Source organism: Plutella xylostella, chromosome 19, assembly GCF_932276165.1.
Source record: "Plutella xylostella chromosome 19, ilPluXylo3.1, whole genome shotgun sequence".
NCBI classification, from domain to species: Eukaryota; Metazoa; Arthropoda; class Insecta; order Lepidoptera; family Plutellidae; genus Plutella; species Plutella xylostella.
This window is the reverse complement of record NC_063999.1, coordinates 4,678,205-4,699,238: the sequence shown is the minus strand read 5'-3', so window position 1 is coordinate 4,699,238 and position 21,034 is coordinate 4,678,205. Positions and strand designations below refer to the sequence as shown.

Genomic DNA, 21,034 nt, shown 5'->3' with positions numbered 1-21,034 from the left:
TGGGGTATCAATGGAAAGGTCTTTTAAAATGATATAAAGTTTTCTAAAAAACATTTTTCTTAAAGTGAACGGTTTTTGAGATATCAGCTCTCAAAGTCGTAAAAAGTATGTCCCCCCCCCCCCCCTCTATTTTTATAACTACGGGGTATAAAATTCTAAAAAAAATAGAGGTGATGCATGCTAATTAACTCTTTCAACGATTTTTGGTTTGATCAAAGTATCTGTTATAGTTTTTGAGATAGGTTGATTTAACTGTAATTTTGCTGCTACGGAACCCTTTGTGCGCGAGCCCGACTCGCACTTGGCCGGTTTTTTTAATATATCTCTTGTAATATATCTCTGTTTTTTTATTATTTTAGAACTAATAAATGTATTTTTTTCAAATTTTCACTTGTGTTCACATTAATTTGCACAATACTGTAGTTTCTTGGCGTGTCTGTGAGAAATACTAGAGCTGCACTAGATTTGTCACCATGGTAAATGGTAAGAGTGCGCCAGACTTACATTTGATACTTCTCTCGCAAAGGGTCCATTCGTAAGCGAGTATAAATTAAGAGTTCTTTTGATAGATGCAACACAATATACGTGCGCAACATAAGCGTTTGATATATGTAGCATAGAATAGCAAGTACAGTACTTGTAATGTAGTAACAAAGAAATAATCTGCTTTCCTCATTACAAAGTAAGATCGAATCCTCTCAATCTTGTGACAGTCAGTTAGTTACCGTAACTCAGTGCCACTATGTAAAATGCATAGAGGAAGTTGTGCATCCTCTGTGTTCGTAACTCGTTGGTGTTGCAAATTATTCAGCGGAGTTTTCGTCACTTCTCCTGAAGAGTGGCCTGGTGGCTGCGTCACATGATTTGCATGTGTGGGTTTATGCATCGACTTGTTTTAAGCTATTTAATTTGATGAGGTTTTAACTTTTCATGGTTGTAAGTAGAGCTGTTTATTTTATAGCAATAATAACAGAGAATTAAATTGACAAAGTCAGGCTGTCTGTCCATAATTGTCTGAATCATTCCCCTAAAGTACCAGGATCGCAAAGCTTTAGCATGATGCATCTGTGCGCGAGACCCAGCATCGGTCGCGATTTGTTATTCCGAATGCATCGTAAGTACCTGTCAAGCTGAAATACACATTTTTCAGTAGAACTGCGGACGTTATGATTCATGAAAATATTGTTCTGTCCGTGTTCGGGTTTGTTATTCAAATTTTGTCTGCTGAAGGTACCTAGATACATCGATTTGATAACTAAACTAAACGTAGGTAGGTACACTTTGGACTTTGTATATTAGTCTAGTATCGAGATTTTTATTGAATTAGGTAATCACAAAATATGAAGCTGATAAATCTGTTATATGTATAAATATGTATTGCAGGTAGTGTATTTAATTTTGTATACGATTACACCTTCCCTACATTCGGATGAAACCATCTGTGCGCTTCACTGAAAACTCTGCCCAAAACAATTCCAAAGGTAAAGGGAATAAATTAAACCCCACAGTGGAACGGGCCAATGGGGACTAGCGCTGGCCGCTCGTGTTAATTTAATCAACCAATCACCTGACTCATTACATTAGCTACGAGTATGGGACAGTTTATGAAGCTAGAGCCCGGTTAAAGTTAATAGGGCGCCGATATTTGTACTTATAATGGATGACTGGACGCCCTAACGTGATCGGGTTCCGTTGGGGCGATTGCGTCATTAATATCCGGCCATATGTGTACACACTGTACAGTGTACACTGTACAGTTCGAACTGATCATTGATTATCAAAGAATTTACCTATGGTTGTAGTTTTTACTTGTAGTACCTAGTAGTTACTTTTTTGATCTTATTATTATTCTAATATGTCTAGTATTCTCCGACGAATTCTCTAGAAGCGTCCGTAGTCGAGCGGGCCTCAGTGATGGTAACTGATCGCTGAGGTTAAGCAACAACTGACACGGTCAGCCATTGGATGGGTGACCAATTTCAAGTGGTGCTTTTCTGGACGCTTCCGTGCTTCGGACGGCACGTTAAGCCGTGGGTCCCGGTTGCTACTTCGGCGTTAGTCGTTAAGCCTAGTCAGAGGCCTTCGGGCGGTTTGAAAACATCTGACAGTCGGGTTGCCCACTTACCCGACAACTCTCTCAGCACAAGCTTGCTTGTGTTGGGGTCCACCAACCCGCACTTTGCCAGCGTGGTGGACTAGGCCTAAAACCCTTCCTTCATTGGAAGGAGACCCGTGCCCCAGCAGTGGGGACGTAATGGGTCGTGATGATGATGATGTCTAGTATTCTACCCAAGTTTAATATATTTATGTTAAATTATCCTATTTATATACGTATTATATTTAAATTAGTTTGTTTAATACAGTAGGCAAAATAAAATAAATATATAATTTACCTAGTTTTTTGTTTAATAATAATTAATAAAATTTAAAGCATAATGAGGAACGGAACAGGACCTTCACACTTCAGCACGGGCCTGCCTAGTGAAGTGTGCAGACAACTTACTGCGATCTTATGATCCTACAAAATTATACTTTCATTGTGTAATAAATAAATAAAATAAATATTCTTCCAAAGTTACGACATATCCGGGAAACGTGCTGTACAAGATTTCGGTTAAGTTGGCTGAAATGTTATGTAAACTTGTTAATATTTGAGATGCGAAATTAAAATTAACTATCAAAATATGCTTTTTATGACATACAAAAGAACTTAAAATACATACAGCATTTAAAATATACCTATTTACCTATATGATTCGCCGGCCAATCTGAATACATTTCCTACTTTACATAGTTAACGATGATCTCGACACTAGAATAATGGCCAGTTACAGTGACTATTAGGTTAGTTTCCCACATTAGACGACCGAGTCATTTGTTTAGGGTACCCTAATTGTTATTTACCTGACCACTGTTGCGTAAGGGTTCTGCAGTAAACTTGAAGGACATCAAATCTTCTTTATAGGATTGAGATACACCCGATTCAGAAAGTGAGATATACCTATCAGATTCAAACAATATTTATATTACTATCAGCGAATCATTCTGAAGTCTAGAAAAGAAGTTGTTCCTTACTATACCACTTTTGCAACATCATGTACAATATTTATAATCATCACGACCAATCACGATTCACGTCACCACTGCTGGGGCACGGGTCTCCTTGTCCACCACGCTGGCCTAGTACGGGTTGCTGGAGAATACATAATGAATAATAGAAAACAATTTCGTTTTATATTTTCGTTTACTTAGTTTTATAATTAATATATTTATTTAGATCATTTTCGTTTGCGGTTAGAAATCATTAGGTTCTTCCTCCGATATAGAAAGTAGGTCAAAATTGTCTTCCGTGGCACTTCAAAATTAACCCTGCCTGACTCTAATAACTCTGTTATCATAATACGTAATTGTATGTTATCACTATGGTAGGATCAGTTCCGTCGAATATTGAACTGCGTCACGACACCCTTTTTTTGATACTTTTACTATATAGCTACTCGGTCACCTGATAACCTAATGATGCGACGAAATCAATCGGACTTGCTTAGAAAGGGTTCGAGACACGATTGATAGGTAGGTACATTATTATTATTATGGTTGGGATTTACTGATTACTAAGCAGTACTTATGTAGGTACATATTTTATACCTATTGCATTATGAAAATGAGGAAAAGCTACATATTATTTGCATCGGGTGTTAAAGGCGTTCTAAGATAAAAATATCTTCAACTATCTCCTGTAGTGCATTATCGCAAGTATAAGTTTCTTCGTTTGGACTTATATACCGGCTAATAGCTAATCGGTGTTGTAATGTCTCTAATATTATCACAGTAATCACTATTTATTTGGCTCGCCAACGTATCACCACAACCTTTTACTTTCACCGCCAACCATAGATCCCCCCGACCTGTCAACGGCGAATCTGTGACGTATACGCTCGAGACATGGATAACACTATGCATAATGCCAATACACTACAGGTGTCACCATATTAATACTACTCGTACGAATTAACTGTGCACCTGGTTAACAAGCACCATGGGCGATGCCGGCTACCCCAAGACTAGTTAATGTGACATGCGGATTTGATCGATCAAGTGCACAATTAAATCGTACGTTTATTAACTATACGGCATTGATTATATAATAGTGTATTCTTCTTCTTTTTTCTATTTCACACGTAAAGGCACTGACTGTGATAAAACACGATGGACCAGGCCAGTAATTGGAGCGGATTTTTATGAAATGCTCGCATCCGTCAACGGGAGGAAATAGAGGAAATAAAATCCCTCGCTCCTCAATAGATAACTCATAATGATTTTCTGGAAATGAGAAAAGTAAATCGAAGCGAAGGACCATTGAACCGATAAGAAATTTTGATATATTTTTACTTCTTGTTAAAATTTAGTGAGAATTAGGAATGCTAGATCAGATTTTAGTTAGATTCATATATAAAAGGTAGTTGTTTTTTTTACTCCATCGCCATAAACGTACTTAATACATATAATTATGTCAAGTATGCCAACGGTAACATAAATTAATAATTAACATACTTCAACAACAGTCAACACAAGGAAATTAAGTATCAATAATGCTACCAGTAATGATCAGTTAATTAAATTATTACAACAATCCTTTTCATGTTGCAATATCATTGAAAAAATATTATTTTCTTGTTCCTGTAAGCAAGAAATAGCTTAAGAAATATACAAAAGAAAACGTTAATGGTGAAAATAACTTATAGTTTTTATTCGTTCATGGAAAAGATCAATTGGTGTATGTAGTTTATGACGCTAGAGCCTAGACAAAGACTGGTACTACATAGGTACTACTTATATCATCTATGAAAAGGGATAAATAGGAGTGAATTACGGCCTACATTTTGTGAAGTTATAAACAACACCCTGTATACGTATAGTTGGCGTTACAGTAACGTAACATTTGCCACTTGAAAAGTTACCCAAAGCCTACTTAAAAGCTCGTTGTTTATTACCTAATCACGTTTAATTAAAATCATAAACAAAGCGTAGCTAATGAAATTTTGCACAACACTTTGGGTTTCGGATTAAATGAACATGCCGATCCCGTAAATTTTAATTAATTCTCAAATTTAATATGGATTTGAAACCATTCTAAGCATTCATGATTGATTTACCTATCTATTATTTTACAGTTATACTTACATTACAGCTAAATTCTGTGACAAGACATTTTTTTTAAAGATACATATTCAGGATAATTATGTTCGTAGCACCTATGAAACGGGCTTCATTCTGAACACCTACAAAATAATAAGGATAATACAGGCTATTATAAAATTATGATGTATTAAGTATTATAAATTAATAACTTACAACTAAGTAGATTAATATAACTGAGATATTTAAGTTCTAATAATATGTTAAAATGTATTAAGTAATTATAGCTTTTTCTCTGTAACAACGAAAGTACCAAATTATTGTTTGTGAAAACTTTACTGGCCTATGTACTATTCATTTGATAAGTAACATTATGTATTAAGCATGCTGTTTGTTTTCCAAGAAATAAATAAATAAATAAATAAATAAATAAATAAATAAATAAATAAGTATACCACTGCAATCACTGCAGCTAAAAAATTAAGAAGTTCTATGTTTTAGGTCTAGGTACATATGTATGTCATAACTCAAAACTATGTACTTCTCAATACATATCATTAGTAAGAAGAGTATACTTATACTTAGCTTTATTATTACTTAGATATTGTTTAAAAATATAATACTAACTGTCTACTGTCCTATATTTATACCTCCCTTTCTATGACACCAATTTATTACTGGAAATGGCTGTTCTATTTTGGACACATACCCGGTAAACAGCTCATACCAAACAGCGAGCGCTATTCCATATTCCCATCTCCGGTCCATTTCACTGTATTAATATCGCGAAATTTGGCTTTATGTACTCGCTATATTCTGAAACGTTTATATGCATTCCCGCTATACGAAGCAGCTTCACACTCAGACGACGTCATATGCTTCTGAAGTGAGAAATGAATCGCTATTAATTCCCAACCCCTACTACACCTCGACTGGATTTTCAGGGCACGTTCCCGGAATGATATGTGATTCTTCGTTCTGCCCTCACTACACATTTATGGAATTGGGAATTGGTTATATTTCAATAAAGCTAACCACGTGAAAAGATTTCTTGCACAATGAATTTCGAGGAAACATTATATAAATTGAAGAAGTTGGGTAAAAGTTAAACATAATAGGTATATTACACGTGAATTCTATAGAGCAATAAAATAAGTCAAACAAATAGGTTCTATTTAGCGCCACTCCAACAACTTCATACAAAATAATTTAAGTAAATTGATTTTATTTCTATACTTATGAAGGTCTGATTCAACGTCAATCCCCGCATTCCATTTATTCTCCTAGATTATTAAAGTGGTCGAATCTGTCAAGAACATGAAGGTTTTTTTATGTAGTAATCGATTTACGAGGCGCCCTAAAAAGTAAGCTCATTTTTTGAGCACCTGCGCCGAAACGCGAGTTTGATAAGCCCTTGAACATCGGTATTGCCCATTGGATGCCCAAATTATATTTTATCTGTGAAGTAGGTACTTCACAGATAAAAATGATTAAAGAATCATAAATCTGAAAATATGATTATAATGCGTAGTATACACGTAGGTACTACTGTACTTGTTATTCTATGCTATAACGTACAAGTTGCTAACGTTTAAAACCCTCTATATTCACGACCACACTATATGCACTAATAGTCGCATAACTCAGCCGATTTTTATAAAATATCACTAAAAACACTCTGGCTAACATAAAATAAGACCCAAAAAACAAATGGAAATTCAGTTAAGCCTTTCTAAGCTACACTACCACAGACAGATACACACACGGAGATATATATAAATACAAAACACGTTTAACTTATAACACCCCTCCTTTTCATCAGGAGTTAAAAAAACGCGATTGAATTTGTGCGTGTATCTGACTCGCACTTGGCCGTTTTATTTCCTCATACCTCTTTTCTTCTGTTCTGGAGCTGGCAACAAGCGACTCGGCGTGTTCAAATTGGTATTAATGGTAATGAGCGAGGCTCGTATTGATCTCACATTAACCTGGATGTCGGACTCACTGAGAGCGTTTAGACGCGACACTCGTACGCTAAGCGTATTTGCGGTACATTTACCGAAAATTATTCTGCGTACTCGTATGGATGTTATAATGATGTATAGAATATAGTAAATAAGCACAAATATGTAATAAGTTGTGGAGTATTTTAAATATTTTGTTATAATTGCTATACAGGGTGTTGCAAAAGTGGTATACAAAGCAGAAAGGGTAACTTAGGTAGAGATGCAAAAAAATTGCGACATTTATAAGATAAAAAGTTTTTAAACATAAAGAAGACTTCTATGGACTGTTTGTTTTTGTTTCTGACTATAATCGCCGAAAGGGTAGTCAGAGGTGACTCGCAAGCAAGTCATCCGCTTCTCACTTTACATTTGTACTCACGTGATAGGTCGCGACCCGTATTTGCCGTCGTTTTTGAATGAGTACAATGCACTGAAGTTGTTGGGTAAAAGGGGTAACCGGCTGTCAGATGTTTTAAAGCTTCTACGATTAATATATTTAAATATATTGTATAATCAGGAACATAATATTACATTTGAGAAGTCACTGTACTCGGTCCTCCTGAAAGCTACAATACCCGTAAAAAGTCACAGAGAGATATGGTCGAGAAAGTCATAATACCTACCTACTTCTACCATTTAAATTGTTCTAATGAAACATCATGTTCAGGAGATTATGTTCTCGTGTTCTGACATCCGAGACCAAGCCCACTGGTGCGAATAAATACTTACGCTAACTTAGGTAAATTCTGACACGAAGTTCAGTCGACTGGAAGATCATTTAAGATAATTTGTTTTCACTGAACTCTGCTGAATTACGAAATATCTCACATCATGTAGGTATATTAAGTATATTTTCTTAGTATCTTTGGTATAAAAGGTTTAAGTAAGTTTAGGTTAGAGCTGTAATTATTGTTATTATGATAAATAACAGCGCTTTACTTTCACATTCAAATCTACCGAAGATACACAGATCATTCATTAAATATAGCTTGTGTGATTGTGTATTTATCGAAAGTATATTCATCCAGCAATCAATATTTGGCCAGGGGGAGTCAAACTGTTTTAACTTACATGGATACCTACTTATCTTGCTGACTCTACATTTACCATGAACACAATGTATGCCCGTCCGAGTTCAGCTACCGCAAGTTAGGGCACTAGTTGGATCATATTACATGTAGCACAAACGCGCCTAATGATCTTACCCGGTTAGCCCACACACATTATCTTGGCGTGTTCTCCATTACAGGAACATCAGGGCTTGTGCAGGACTCAGCAATATTATGTTAGGGCTGACGTGTAATCAATAACAATCATAGAGTGAACACTGAACAGACAATGTGTTTAGGTTCCTAGTTGATGCGTAAAGGTGCCAATTTGGGCGCACATACGATAGCCGACGTTTTTGGTGCAGTAAAGTTGCTAAATAACCCCTGATCCTGAGTTATACTTATAATTATTCTGTCAGTGGTAATCCCGAGATTCCAATGGGATGAAATAGAAAGTTAATCAATGAATCTGTTTTTTTTAGTTTAAACTTGTGCTTGTATGTTGGTAATTGTTGGTTCTTACATGTATGTTGTTACAAAATATATATATACCTACGCTCTTACTGGAAAGTAAGAAACCCCTGAATCTTAGTTAGAGCGGGTTTGTTACTTGTGATCATGAAGAAATCTTCTAGAAATAAAACTTTAAATTGAACTTGCTTTCTGTATTTTTGCAGGATTCCGGGAAAATGAAGCTCTACGTTATTTTACTGCTCAGTTCTTTAGGTAAGTACTTTTATAATATATTTTCTTTGTTAATTGCTTTAAAAGTTATTTTTAGATATCAAATCATAATTCCATAAAAATATTCTACCCGACGTTAAAATAATGCATATCTTTTTTTGTTTCATATACCTATGTAATAACAGATAATTAGTGCAGTGCAGACGTAATTAATTTATTTAGGAGAACATTCAGATAATTAACAATAGCAATACCTACATAGTTTCAAGAATTTTATGTATTGGTTGTAGACAGGAACAAAACCATACAACATTGGAAAATAAAATCCAGTGTAGTGTCTTTTCCCGAGAAACAATTTTAAGCTACATTGGCGTCAGATTACATTACGGAAGCTGTTAGTTACATCGAAATGTTAGCTTTACTCTTTAGTATTGAGAGTATCACCAAAGGAACGTGAAGATTATGTAATACAGAAAATATGTGAAAGCATTTAATATTGAAACCAGAAGGTTAATGCCATTGCAATGTACCTAATAAGTAATTAGTTATGATAATATGCAGCGAGACCTAGCTCTAGACAAGTGAAAACTTCCTAACACTTATAAGTACTCTTCGCGACTAATTAAATTTATCTTCCAACCGTAGCGTTGTTTCTAAAGGATGAAGTTTAAGTAGTGTAGGTTTCCTAGTATTTATGTTAGGGTTGAGGAAGCGTGTGAGCTAGAACTTGTCTCGCGCGCCGAGTTATACAATATACTATACACTTCTTGCTAGCTGTATTTATGCCTTCAATAAAAAAAAGACTTAATAGCGTTCACTTTCTTCTACTCAGCTTGTTGGTGACAAATGCAACAGCTCTGGGCCCCAAGTCTGCTAAGGAATGGCGGCACAGTTGTGTGTCGGCAGCATGGGTATTCATTATCTGCGTTTTAGTAAATATTTATTGCATATTTTTTAAAGAACTAACGTTAAAAACAGTAATAAGTGTTAAGTGTTTCATATTGCACTACTGAGACTCACTAACCAAGAGAAAACAGATACCTAAAGTCGGAAAACCATTCAGACGACACAGCATTGAGCCGCCATTCATTAGCAGACTTTTAAGGCCCTGGACTAGGGTTTGTCACCGTAGTGAAATATCAGCTTAGTGAGATAAACGTAAGCTGGCTGCATGGTGACTGTCGGTGCGCCGGACGTACCTGAACCTATAGGCACGACTTTTCCCACACATGGCAGTATTTAAATCACAGTTGCCGACAAACAGAAAGATTTCAACGCGTCCGCTAAGTGGGAAGTACGGAATATCTGGAACCCGCTGGGATTCAATACTTCCAAAGTAACTTGAAACTTGGGCGGAACTTTTGGCTAAGTGCCTTAAAATTTAAGTCAATTTTGTGTCCGTATTCCGAGGGTAGCGGCGAACTCCGATTTAAATATTCACGCCCAGTTTGGACTCACTTGTCTCATCGTTGCTGAGTTTGATACTGCACACATACATCTTGTTTATAAATAAACACTGTCAATTTTATAGGGTTTCGTACTTCATTTGGAAAAAATATAAAACTTAAAGACACTTAATTTCCGTGTTTCTTTGTGTCAAGTCAAGACCCTTTAGGTTGGTATCTTTGAAGCTCTTATATTAAACACGGAACCATTCTTGCAGAGAAACCTTTTGGAAGTCATTATTACTGAAACCTGCCCCATAGGTTTCTGTACTTGCAATTTTAAATCATAAAAGGTGGCATATTGCCTCTGCATAAGCTGGTAGGTAAAAGTCGAAGCGTGGTACAAGCACAACACTTCCTCCCCGATCACATTAGCAAACTCAATTCGACTTTATTATATCTCACTTAGCATTCAAATTTGCAGTCATCTGCAACTGCGGCTCCACCGGCCAATATAAAATAGATATATGTGCAGTAGATAAAACATATAAGCACTTATTTATTTTAGTAGCATCTGGCATGGCATGGTCACAGTATTATTCTACTTGGGCGGCCATTAGCAAGCAAGACACGTAAACTCGCTTAGCGCGGTGTATAAATAGAGGCGGACAGCGTTTCTTGCCGCTGTTTGGCACCCCAAAAAGAGGGGTGTTATAAATTTATTTATGCATTTATCTCTCATATATTTTATATGACCGTGTATTAAGTACTTATTTTTATTATTTGGTCTCAGCTATGATCATAAACATCGCTTCACACTGACTTTTTAAAAATATGACTCCATTTCATTGTATTCATTGCCCCGTGATTTTAATTTTCTAGCAATTTTGGTAGCCTGTGGTCGAATCTTCGCATCCCTCCTTACTATCTAATATTACGTACTTGCATCGAAAAAAGTTGGGCCTGACTCTGTTCAGCCGTGTCTATAGCACATCGCATTGTGATTGGCAACATAGACTTAGTATATACTAGCGTATAGACGAACTGACAGCTCGATAAAACGTGACCAATTTTGATTTTTCAGTGTGTGCATTAGCTAGTGATGTACCTTGCTTTACTTTGGAGGACCATCGATAAGTTATTGAAGTTCGATGTTCGACCCTTGGAGAGTTGTTCCATAGACTGTTGTTGTCCAGATTATAATTTTGACATAGTGTAAAAAATGCATAAATAAAAATAAAAACACTTTTTTCATCGCTCCTTATTTTATTGACTTTTAAACAGAACAATCTTAGATATATCAGCTGTCTGACCCATATTACAGGCTCTGCCTCGGATGGCCGTGTCTAAGATGTTCCCACATATTTATTTATTTAACTGGTTCATTACAGTTTCGTTTCCTAAATTATGAAGTTTACATTCATTCTTAAGTCGAATTGCTGCAAATGGTAGAGTTCTTTGGATTCCAACCAACGCGTCCAACTAATTTCAACCACTTTCGTCTTATTATAATATCTATAGAGGGAATCTGTTGGACAAATTATAGAAAAGTAGCTGTTCCCGCGAGCTTCGCTTCGCCTTATAAAGTTTTCCCGTGGGAATTCCGGGATAAAAAGTAGCCTATGTTCTTTCCCAGGGTCTAGACTGTATGTATACCAAATTTCATTCAAATCCGTTCAGTACTTTTGGCGTGAAAGCGTAACAGACAGACAGACAGACAGACAGACAGACACAGTTACTTTCGCATTTATAATATTAGTTAGGATAATTAGTTTATGTGTTTGTTAAAAGATGTGCCTTGCCCTGACTTATTTTTATAGCTAACATTCAAGATAAAATATCGATAATGATATCGATTAATTTGAGTCAATCCCTAGCGTACATGTAAAATAAATTGATGAAAAATATATCCACTAAAATCTTGTAAATTATTAACAAATGGACTTCCACATACACAAAATATGAAAGTAAACAACAGCATTGGCATTATTTTATATTTAATACAGGATAAAAGACAAGTTTTAACCAAAAATATACGCGTCATAGCAGTGATGACGATTTTGGTATTTACGTGTGAAATGTGCAATTTTCAGGATTATTTCTATGATTAACGCCACAATCAATCGCAGAAGATGTTACCATTGTTGAATACAATTAGATTTACTGAAAATAAACCACGATGTACGCAAAAAATCCAAAATACTAAGGTGTTGATTTTCCGCGTGCTGAATTGTGACGCTCTGTCATTCAAAACCAGTCACAGTTTCATTGGATTCGCTATCCTTTTCTATCTTGCCAAATTTCCGTAAGGGATTTTCTTATCCCTCGCTCGCTTTGTTCGTCTATACGCTAGTATATACTAAGTCTATGATTGGCAATCCTAGCGGAAATTAGGCAAAAGGACTTTATTATTATGAACCTTTATTACTAAACTTGTAATACATATATATACTTTTGGAAAGCCAAAGTTCTGTTTTCATTGCTTTAAGTAGATATAAATAAATTAATATGCTATATATTTTTGTAACAAGTACCTAGTTATTTTTCCTAATTGTGTCACAAGTCAGTAGAAAATTCATAACTAGTAGCTTTTGGGTAGTGAAAGATGCCAGTATTTTCTATAGCCAGCGTACTATTGGACCATAAGCTAAATAACCCATTGTTATGCTGGCCCCAAATATAAATAAATATCATGAGCATAATGTAACGCTTAGGTTTATTATATTTTTTTCTATTTACTTGTTGCTCACGGTTCGTTATTTTTTACGATATTAAAAGGTAGAGCGTGCAAATGGTTGATAAGTTACATAAAAGGTAAATTGAGGGAAGAAGTAGCCTACCTACTTACAATTTATTCGTGGAAATAACTGACTTAGAAAATAATATAAAAACTGAAAAAATATGTAAAAAGCAAGAATACCTAAATAAAATAAAAGAAACAGTTTTAACTTTTAAATACCTACCAATAAAAAATAATGTTCTCAAGTGTAGAAATGTAACGGCAAAATAAGGGTTTCTAACACAAAAGAGCGAGTTTCATTCTTTAAGGCTATGCACTATTAGGCTAAACGGTGGGTCCTTTAATTGATAATTCTGTCGATTTTCCAAAAATATTTACAGTCAGAACACATTTCAATTCAATTACTTACTCTGTAACGGTTCTTTTTAATCTACTGGATTTAAACATCCCCTGGGCGTGACGTAATTAACTCGATTTCGGACGAAAAAAGGTGCCTATTTCAAAGTAGACGTGACTTGGATACAGCGGCGGCGGCACATTAATTATATTAGTCTCATTGTAATTACCTTTATAAATCAACTCGGCAACCCATTTCAAGTAAAACAATAAATTATTCATTAGGACAACTAAAATACGGGACCCTATTTTTTAAACCTGTACAATAAAATTATTGTACATCGTAGGTAGGTATGTACCTACTATCCAAAATTATTTAACTCTGAAGTATTATTTTTGGTCTGGTGCCTGTACTAAAATTGATGTAAAATATTAAATTCTATTTGTATCAACTCTAGCAGTAAACACACATTATTATTATGATAAAGTATTTTCAAGAAGCCCGTTGGAAAACATAATTTCGTTCGAGGCGGATCAAGGACCGTTAAACACACATTTTCTATTTCGGCGTAAAGGAGGATAAATACAAAGAAAATGTTCAGGGGATCTACTCCAGCTTCCTCATAGAATATTTCTGGGCAGTTTTTACGAATAAATTTTACTCTTACTTATAATACATAAAAGGAGCCCCGATCCAAATATAAACCTTACCTTACATAATTATATCATGTCCGGCGTACTCTGTGTATCTAGCGTAGCTACCCAGTAGTCTAGTCCAGTTCTAGTGTCGTTGAAACGCTGCGAAGAAAAAGAGGATAGGTAATTCCCCTAGATACCTCTAAACTCTTTCGCCATTTCTTCTCTTCAGTGACTGAGCCTTTGTGAAATGGTAGTAGAATATTGACAATCACCAAATAAATGAGATTTCTATTAGGTATACTTAATTATTTTATTATTTCTATTAGGTATACTATTAGCTTCATTAAATTCGTGATCCCAAAGAAGGCACCCAGTCGGGGTGTCGCGTCGGCTCTTATGTTACATTAATGATTACAGATGGAAGTGGACAGTCGAATAACATTGAGCTCTATTGCTGTCATTCTTATTTCGTCCCCTCATCAATCAGACCATTGTCTTTTATCCAATTTATGATGTAGATGGATAAGTTGTAGGTACTTGTAGTATTGTTTAGAATATATTGGCTCAAGTTTTTGTTGTTGTGTAAAGTGCTTTCTTTTCTTTAAAATCAAGTTCTTAAAATCAACTTGATTTTAAAGAAATATATATTAGTAGTAGAAATATGTATCACTAGTCACTAGTGGGTGTATGTTTATGTAGTGTTTCGTGGAGCCAGGTTAACATGTTTAATTATGTTTTTATGCAATTGAATTTCAATTAAGTTTAAGTTTTAAATGAAACTGGAAAGTTACCACTAGCTAGGTACAGAATTTAGGTATGGTTTTTTGGAAAACACTTAAAATTTTCTCTAAATCCCTATTATTTTAAGAAAAAAAGTCAAGTAAGGATTTGGAAATTCTATTTTTAATCCTAGGTTATATTTCTAAACCACCATAAAAACGATCATCATTCAGTATTTATTGAAAGCTTTTTTATAGCTCGGGGCTGTGGGTCGATTTAATGACATCATTTAAGACCCATTCGCATATTTTATAGGGATGTTGAACCTTTCATACTAAAAATATTTTTTTTGTGTCATCCTAAAATAAAATTCAAAAATATCACATTAAAAAATGACACGATCATTGGCTCTAAAATATCGATGCATTATTTGTATTTACAACACAAAAGCCTCTAAGTACTAAAACAATACAAAAAAAATATGAAATCATAACCTACGAAGCTTTCAGCAACATTTTGCTCAACTTCCACCGAGCTCAATAATAACATCTCTTCGTCCAAGATTACCGGAAAATCTGAGAAAAATGGAGATTGAAGCCAGTAGCTAGTGCGAATGAAGCGGTCTTTACGACGGAATACAGGGAATGTTGCGGAATACTGCGAAATACGGTCATTATCATAAATGCTACGTTTCCGCCAGACTTCGGCATTACGTGACTGTGACGCGGCGGAGGCACCGTTCTAGTAATTCACAGGTTGTTTGATTGAGGTTCAGGTAAAATATTACAGAAAGGTACTTATTTGGTTGGGTTGGGAGATACGAACGGAGAAAGAACGAATTGTTCTCTGTCAGAGAGACAAAACAGTTCAATAGCTAAAACGTCCTATAGCTTTTTTTATGAATAAGGGGATAAGACAACAAGTTTTTATTTATATTTAGGGTTAACTTTACTATAACGATAAAATCTAGCTATGTATATTACAATTTTAATATTATAAGGTCCTTACACAATGTCAGACATCTAAGAATAGATATATTTTTTACCGATATTCAACCCTCTTAGTTGTCTAATAAAATACTAGGTACTACGATGGGATGAATGGACTCGCTTGCGAGTCACCTTGGACTACCTCTTCGGGGATTACAGTCGAGAGCATACTTATTATGTATTAAATGGACGTAGTTTAAAAAATGCCACATTGTGAGTTCGTTTAGTGGAATGGGAAGCTGTCATAACTGCGCTGCTTGTACACAACTACACAGCCACGCCGTAATGGATTGAGCAGGAATTATTTCTGTCACACGAAATCGAGCTTTTTGCATCAGACTTATGAATAATACCTATGTTTATGTATATTTTCTTCTTCTCCAAAGAGCTGCGCTATTGTTGGTATCGATCAGAAATAGATTTACGTAAATATAAGCTACTTTTGAAATAGGTACCTAGATCTAAGCGGAAATAGTGGGGAAACCTGGAGAGATTTTTGCTGTAATGACGTCAAGAGATGGACAACAGAGACGTGTGAAATCAGCATGTGGAGGCCTTTGCTTAGAAATGAGACACAAGTATAGCTACAGAAAAAGTCTGACCGTATCTAAGTGATACTTTGTATTGAATTCTGTTTAGACTCTGTTTCTCTCTCAATTTTAACATCGTAAAGGCTGAATTTAAAGCACTTTATAAGAGTATCTATATATGTATAGTTTTCTACAGCAACATGGGAGTTGTGCAGTGTTATCAAATGTGTGCTATATTTATGTGGGCGGGTGCGTTGTACCGCCTTGCACAATTCACTCCCGTTTCGGCTCCAAGCTTTCCTAAATCGATACTGTAGTCATAATTCATCTGCCGAAGGTCCGATACCAAACTGTGTTCTTAAAAGAAGCGGAGGCTGAGAAACATGAAAACTGTAGCAGTATGTGTTGAGTGTTGACCACGAGCGAAAAAGAGGGGTGACCTTACAACCAGCGCTGGGGCCTTATTACCTACAGCACATGCTGAGCTGGAGGTTGTTTGATGCTCTGTGATTTCCTAGTATTACAGTTGGTATAGTAAAGATGATAATGCCTTTGTAAATTACCTATATAGCTATTGATATAACAACGGTTTTCCCTTTCAGTACTTACATATAAATGTTGATATGTTCATATTCCATATAATTAGCAATATGGCTAGAAAGACTTGGCACAACACCCAACCTTATCAAAGTAATTTCCCCCGTTACTTCGAAATTAAGCTATCAGAGTATCCGACAAACCGACGAAGTTCCAAAATAAACTAAACTTGTCCGTAAGCGAGTTAGCTAACACTTAGAAACCACCGTAACTAGACCCGTGACCGTAGTGAGGCCGAGTAAAAAGGGGGACAGATGTGCGAAATGGTTGTAAGTGCAGAGGTCATTTTTCAATGGTGAGCAGCACATGTGTGGGCCTGCACGCGCAAAGCCAAATTGCCCGTCAAAATGCTTAATGTGCTCGGTGCTAAGTTGGTGCGGCCACACGTTTCGGTAATGGCCTGTTAGCTTTAAATATGCGTTTGTGTTGGATTTTAAATACCGTTAGTTGGGGTGTAGTGTGGAAAATGTTTCTCTCAGAGCTGCATGTAACTAGTTAGTGTACTAGTCTGCTATACTTCATAGGTACATTCATCTTTGCGAACAGCGCATGTGTTCAATTCTGACTTCGGTTAAATTGTTTCATCAAAAAAACCCTATTTACTTCAAAGAAAACATGACCAAGGTAAGCAGCACATGGTAGTTATATAGGTAGGTACTTAATAAATTAAAACTAGTGCCATGCGGTATCTCTCAGCCATTGCAACTTATTCCCACTGTTCCCACTAATGCTTAGCGTGCAACTTGAGTATAACAACAACCGTAGTGTATACGGCATGCTCGACAGCTCTCGTAGCAGCGTAGCAGTTTCGTAGCGCTACGCCGGCTACGCGGCTACGACCGTTTAGTTCAGGATTTTTTCGTATTACATTCGATATCCCTCGCAATGAAAAATCATGATAGTATCTATATGTTTTTGGAGACAATTTTAGGGTAGTACTTGACAGAAGTTCAGAGAGAAGTAATCTCGTCCAAACACCGTTTAGACACTTAAAATTCCACCAAACTAAAAGAAATTCCTAATAGTAAACCAGCTCATTATTTCACATACATGTACACACAAACATACTTGTATAAAAAAACGTAAAGGTACACGTGCACATGAGTGAGTGTATGTGAGTGTTGTCAGCTGATGATGAATGTGCTCATCAGAATGAGATACGAGCTGGCGCCGCGAAGAACAGTCGGTTCGCTTCATAGATTTAAAATTGGTTTCTATAACGCTTCTTTTATAAGAATATTGAAATTGATATTACACATAGCCAAATATGTATGTTGAACTTATACAAATACCTAGGTATATGTAAATAAAAGAAGCCATTTTGTGAATTCTTATACTTGGCCCAAATACAAAGAATTACCTCACCTACCTCCATCCATGCCTTAATGCATTACTTAAAGTCTATTTTTTTATCAAAGATACTAAATTCACAGATTTTGAATGATTCATCAACAGTCGATTGTACCACCAATAGAAAGTTAAGTACATCATTGAATCGCGGGACAATCGAATGTTGATGAACCGTTCAGAATCTCTCAATAAAGTATCTGAGATTAAAATCATACTTTAGATTACTGTTCGTTTTATTGTACAGCGTATTCTATAAGTTGCGGTATCAATCATTCGTACGCAAAGGCGTATGCAAATATGAGTTGTATTTATCTGTCGACAGCCGGCGCGGGGGTGTAATTTGCAAAAAATGCCAAAGATAAATACGAAATAAATATAAAATAGGAAAAGTTTTTTTCGCACTATGCAAATCACGCAATAGTGTTGCGTTACGGTGTATGGGTTAGTTACTTAATACCCTTAAATTTCCTCACCCTATATAAGCTAATATTAAATAAAGTTAATCTGAGTATTTGAGTAAGTTAAAAAAATATGCGGTCTGGCAATCACTTATAAAATGATTTCAACATCACAACCCACGCAAATGATATATAGGTATAATGATATAAGTATTGAGTTTTTAAAATAGCGAACCCAGATGATGAAGGGACCAGCTGCATCTGTTATAAATCCGGGGACGTGTTGTGTGTGATGTGTGTAGCAGTGGTGTTTATGTGGATGTGCTTGAACAGCATGTGAGCTTGAGATCGCTATTTTAAAAACTCCGCCTGTTTACTTTTAGGTGCAGGCCACCGTACCTCTAGGTAAATATGTATTTACGATAATGAAATATTCTTATTTTGTTAGTATTGTAGATAAGATTAAAGAAATTACGCAGAGAACTCAAATACAATCGTTATTCAAATGTGAGTCTAATTTAACGTCACGTCCAGTCTTGACCGAGCAGTCTCTTGTGGACCGTCCAATATTTTTTGCGGCTCCCGTCCGCGCGCCATCGTAATAAAATACGCGGCCCAACTTTCTGCTTATGACAGGTGAAAAGTGGTCGTCTAGAGTTATTTTAGGGTTGTTTATTTAAATGCTAATGTGTGTTTTGTTCGTATCTATTCGGCTCTGAAAATATAATAGTGTACCACATCTTCCATGAGAGAATTTTGTCTAATTATTTTAAAATTCTATACTATCGGAAACGAGTAGACTAGTAAACTAGCGACTTTGTTAGTTTTTCGTCGACACCAAGAAGACACGTCGTCGTCGATAAGAAGTAGAATAAAAGTCATGCAATATATTCTTCTGTACAGACTCAAAACAAAAACTAGCGTAGAAGCCAGTACGTTTCCGCAGTTCTAATCAGGCTGGCTGCGTAATTAGGGTTCCGCTGCGGCGCACCGCAGCAGGTTCATAAACGTCACTGACAGACCCTCGTGGGTTCCGCAGCTCGGTTCATGAACCCTGTTGACGACGCGTTCCATAGTTAGGTATTTAATTGTTTTATTTATGATTGTAACCACTATTGCGATATGTATCCATAACTTGTATTAAATATTAGTAAACGATCTTCAAAAATGTTTTGCATGTGAATGTAGTTGCGTATGTGACGTCACTACCACCGCATCGGCGGCGCAAGCGCGGCCACCTTCAGTCTTTTCAAGTCTTTGTCTAGCCGTTATCACGAGCGCTTTAATTGACCGGTAAAATTTGTATTTTCGTGTGCCTGTTTTCAATATAAACCCGTAAAGTGTTTTTCCGGCCTTTTTACTTCCTACACCACACTCCCGTTAGTTACAAAGTGGTCTTCGAACCGGATTCTAAATGTTTTACACGCCAAAAACGGACGGTAAAATGGTGAACACACGGAGTGCTGTGAAACGCGAACTAGTGAAGAAAGGGTGTGAACCTACGGGAAGTCAGTCGCTGAGGAGGCATGCTGAAAGCGAACCGCCTAAAATTGAAGAAATTGAGCCGCAAATGGAACAGAAGATGATGCTTAGCCGAACATTCGCAGTTGAGGGTAGCACGAGGTCGGCACCGAACGGTCGAGTAACGGCCGCCGCCGCCGGTTCAAAAACTGTTGCTAAGTCGACGTCATCATCTTCAATAGCTCGCAGAAAAAGGTTAGAGTTGCAGGCAGCTGAGGAAAAAGCGAAGATACAAATGGAACTGATTGACAAACGGCTACAGGCAGATATTGCCGATTTGGAAGATGAAGAAAATTACAGTCCACAGCCGTCAGAAGGCAAATCCAATGAAGAAATCGAGAAGTGGTTGGACCGCAGTCACCAGCAGCAAGCACAGACAGCACTAACAGCACAGCCTGCCCACGATGATGGCTTGTACTCGGGCGGGCCGCGCCCACCGCCGGCACCCGCGGCAGCTCACGCCGACGCCGCCGGCAGCGAAGGGACAGTGCAAATGTTGGCCAGTGCACTACAGAAAATAGCTACTGCTGTGGCTTCTAATGCAGGTAACTCCAACTTACTTAGTCGCATGAGCACGCCCCGAGACCTCCCAAGCTTCTCGGGCGACCCCATGGAGTGGCTCCATTTCAAACAAGCGTTGGAGGAGTCCACGTCGCTCTGCAGCTTCAGCGAGAAGGAAAACCTTTGGAGGTTACGTAAGTGCCTACATGGAGTAGCCAGAGAAGCCGTTGCTGCACTATTAATAACGGCTACGTCGACACGAGAGGTAATGTCGACACTGGAGCTACGATTTGGAAACCCGGAGATTATAATATCTAAGATAATAAACGACATACGTAAATTGCCCCCCATGTCGACCGAGTATCACAGGGACATTGTGACGTTCTCGGTGAAAGTACAAAACTTTGTAGCAGCTGTACGTGCTGTTGGGAGAGAGGACTATCTACAAGG

At 36.7% G+C, this 21,034-nt stretch overlaps 1 protein-coding gene across 1 annotated transcript in view; it reads left to right on the top strand.

Moving 5' to 3' along the window:
* Positions 1-21,034, top strand: part of LOC105389611 (Down syndrome cell adhesion molecule-like protein Dscam2) — a 152,871-nt gene that overhangs the window by 23,919 nt on the left and 107,918 nt on the right. The window contains exon 2 of the mRNA XM_048628013.1: positions 8,872-8,920. Within this exon, the coding sequence (XP_048483970.1) occupies positions 8,884-8,920 (37 nt within the window). The 5' untranslated portion in view covers positions 8,872-8,883. The remainder of the gene's footprint in view (positions 1-8,871; positions 8,921-21,034) is intronic.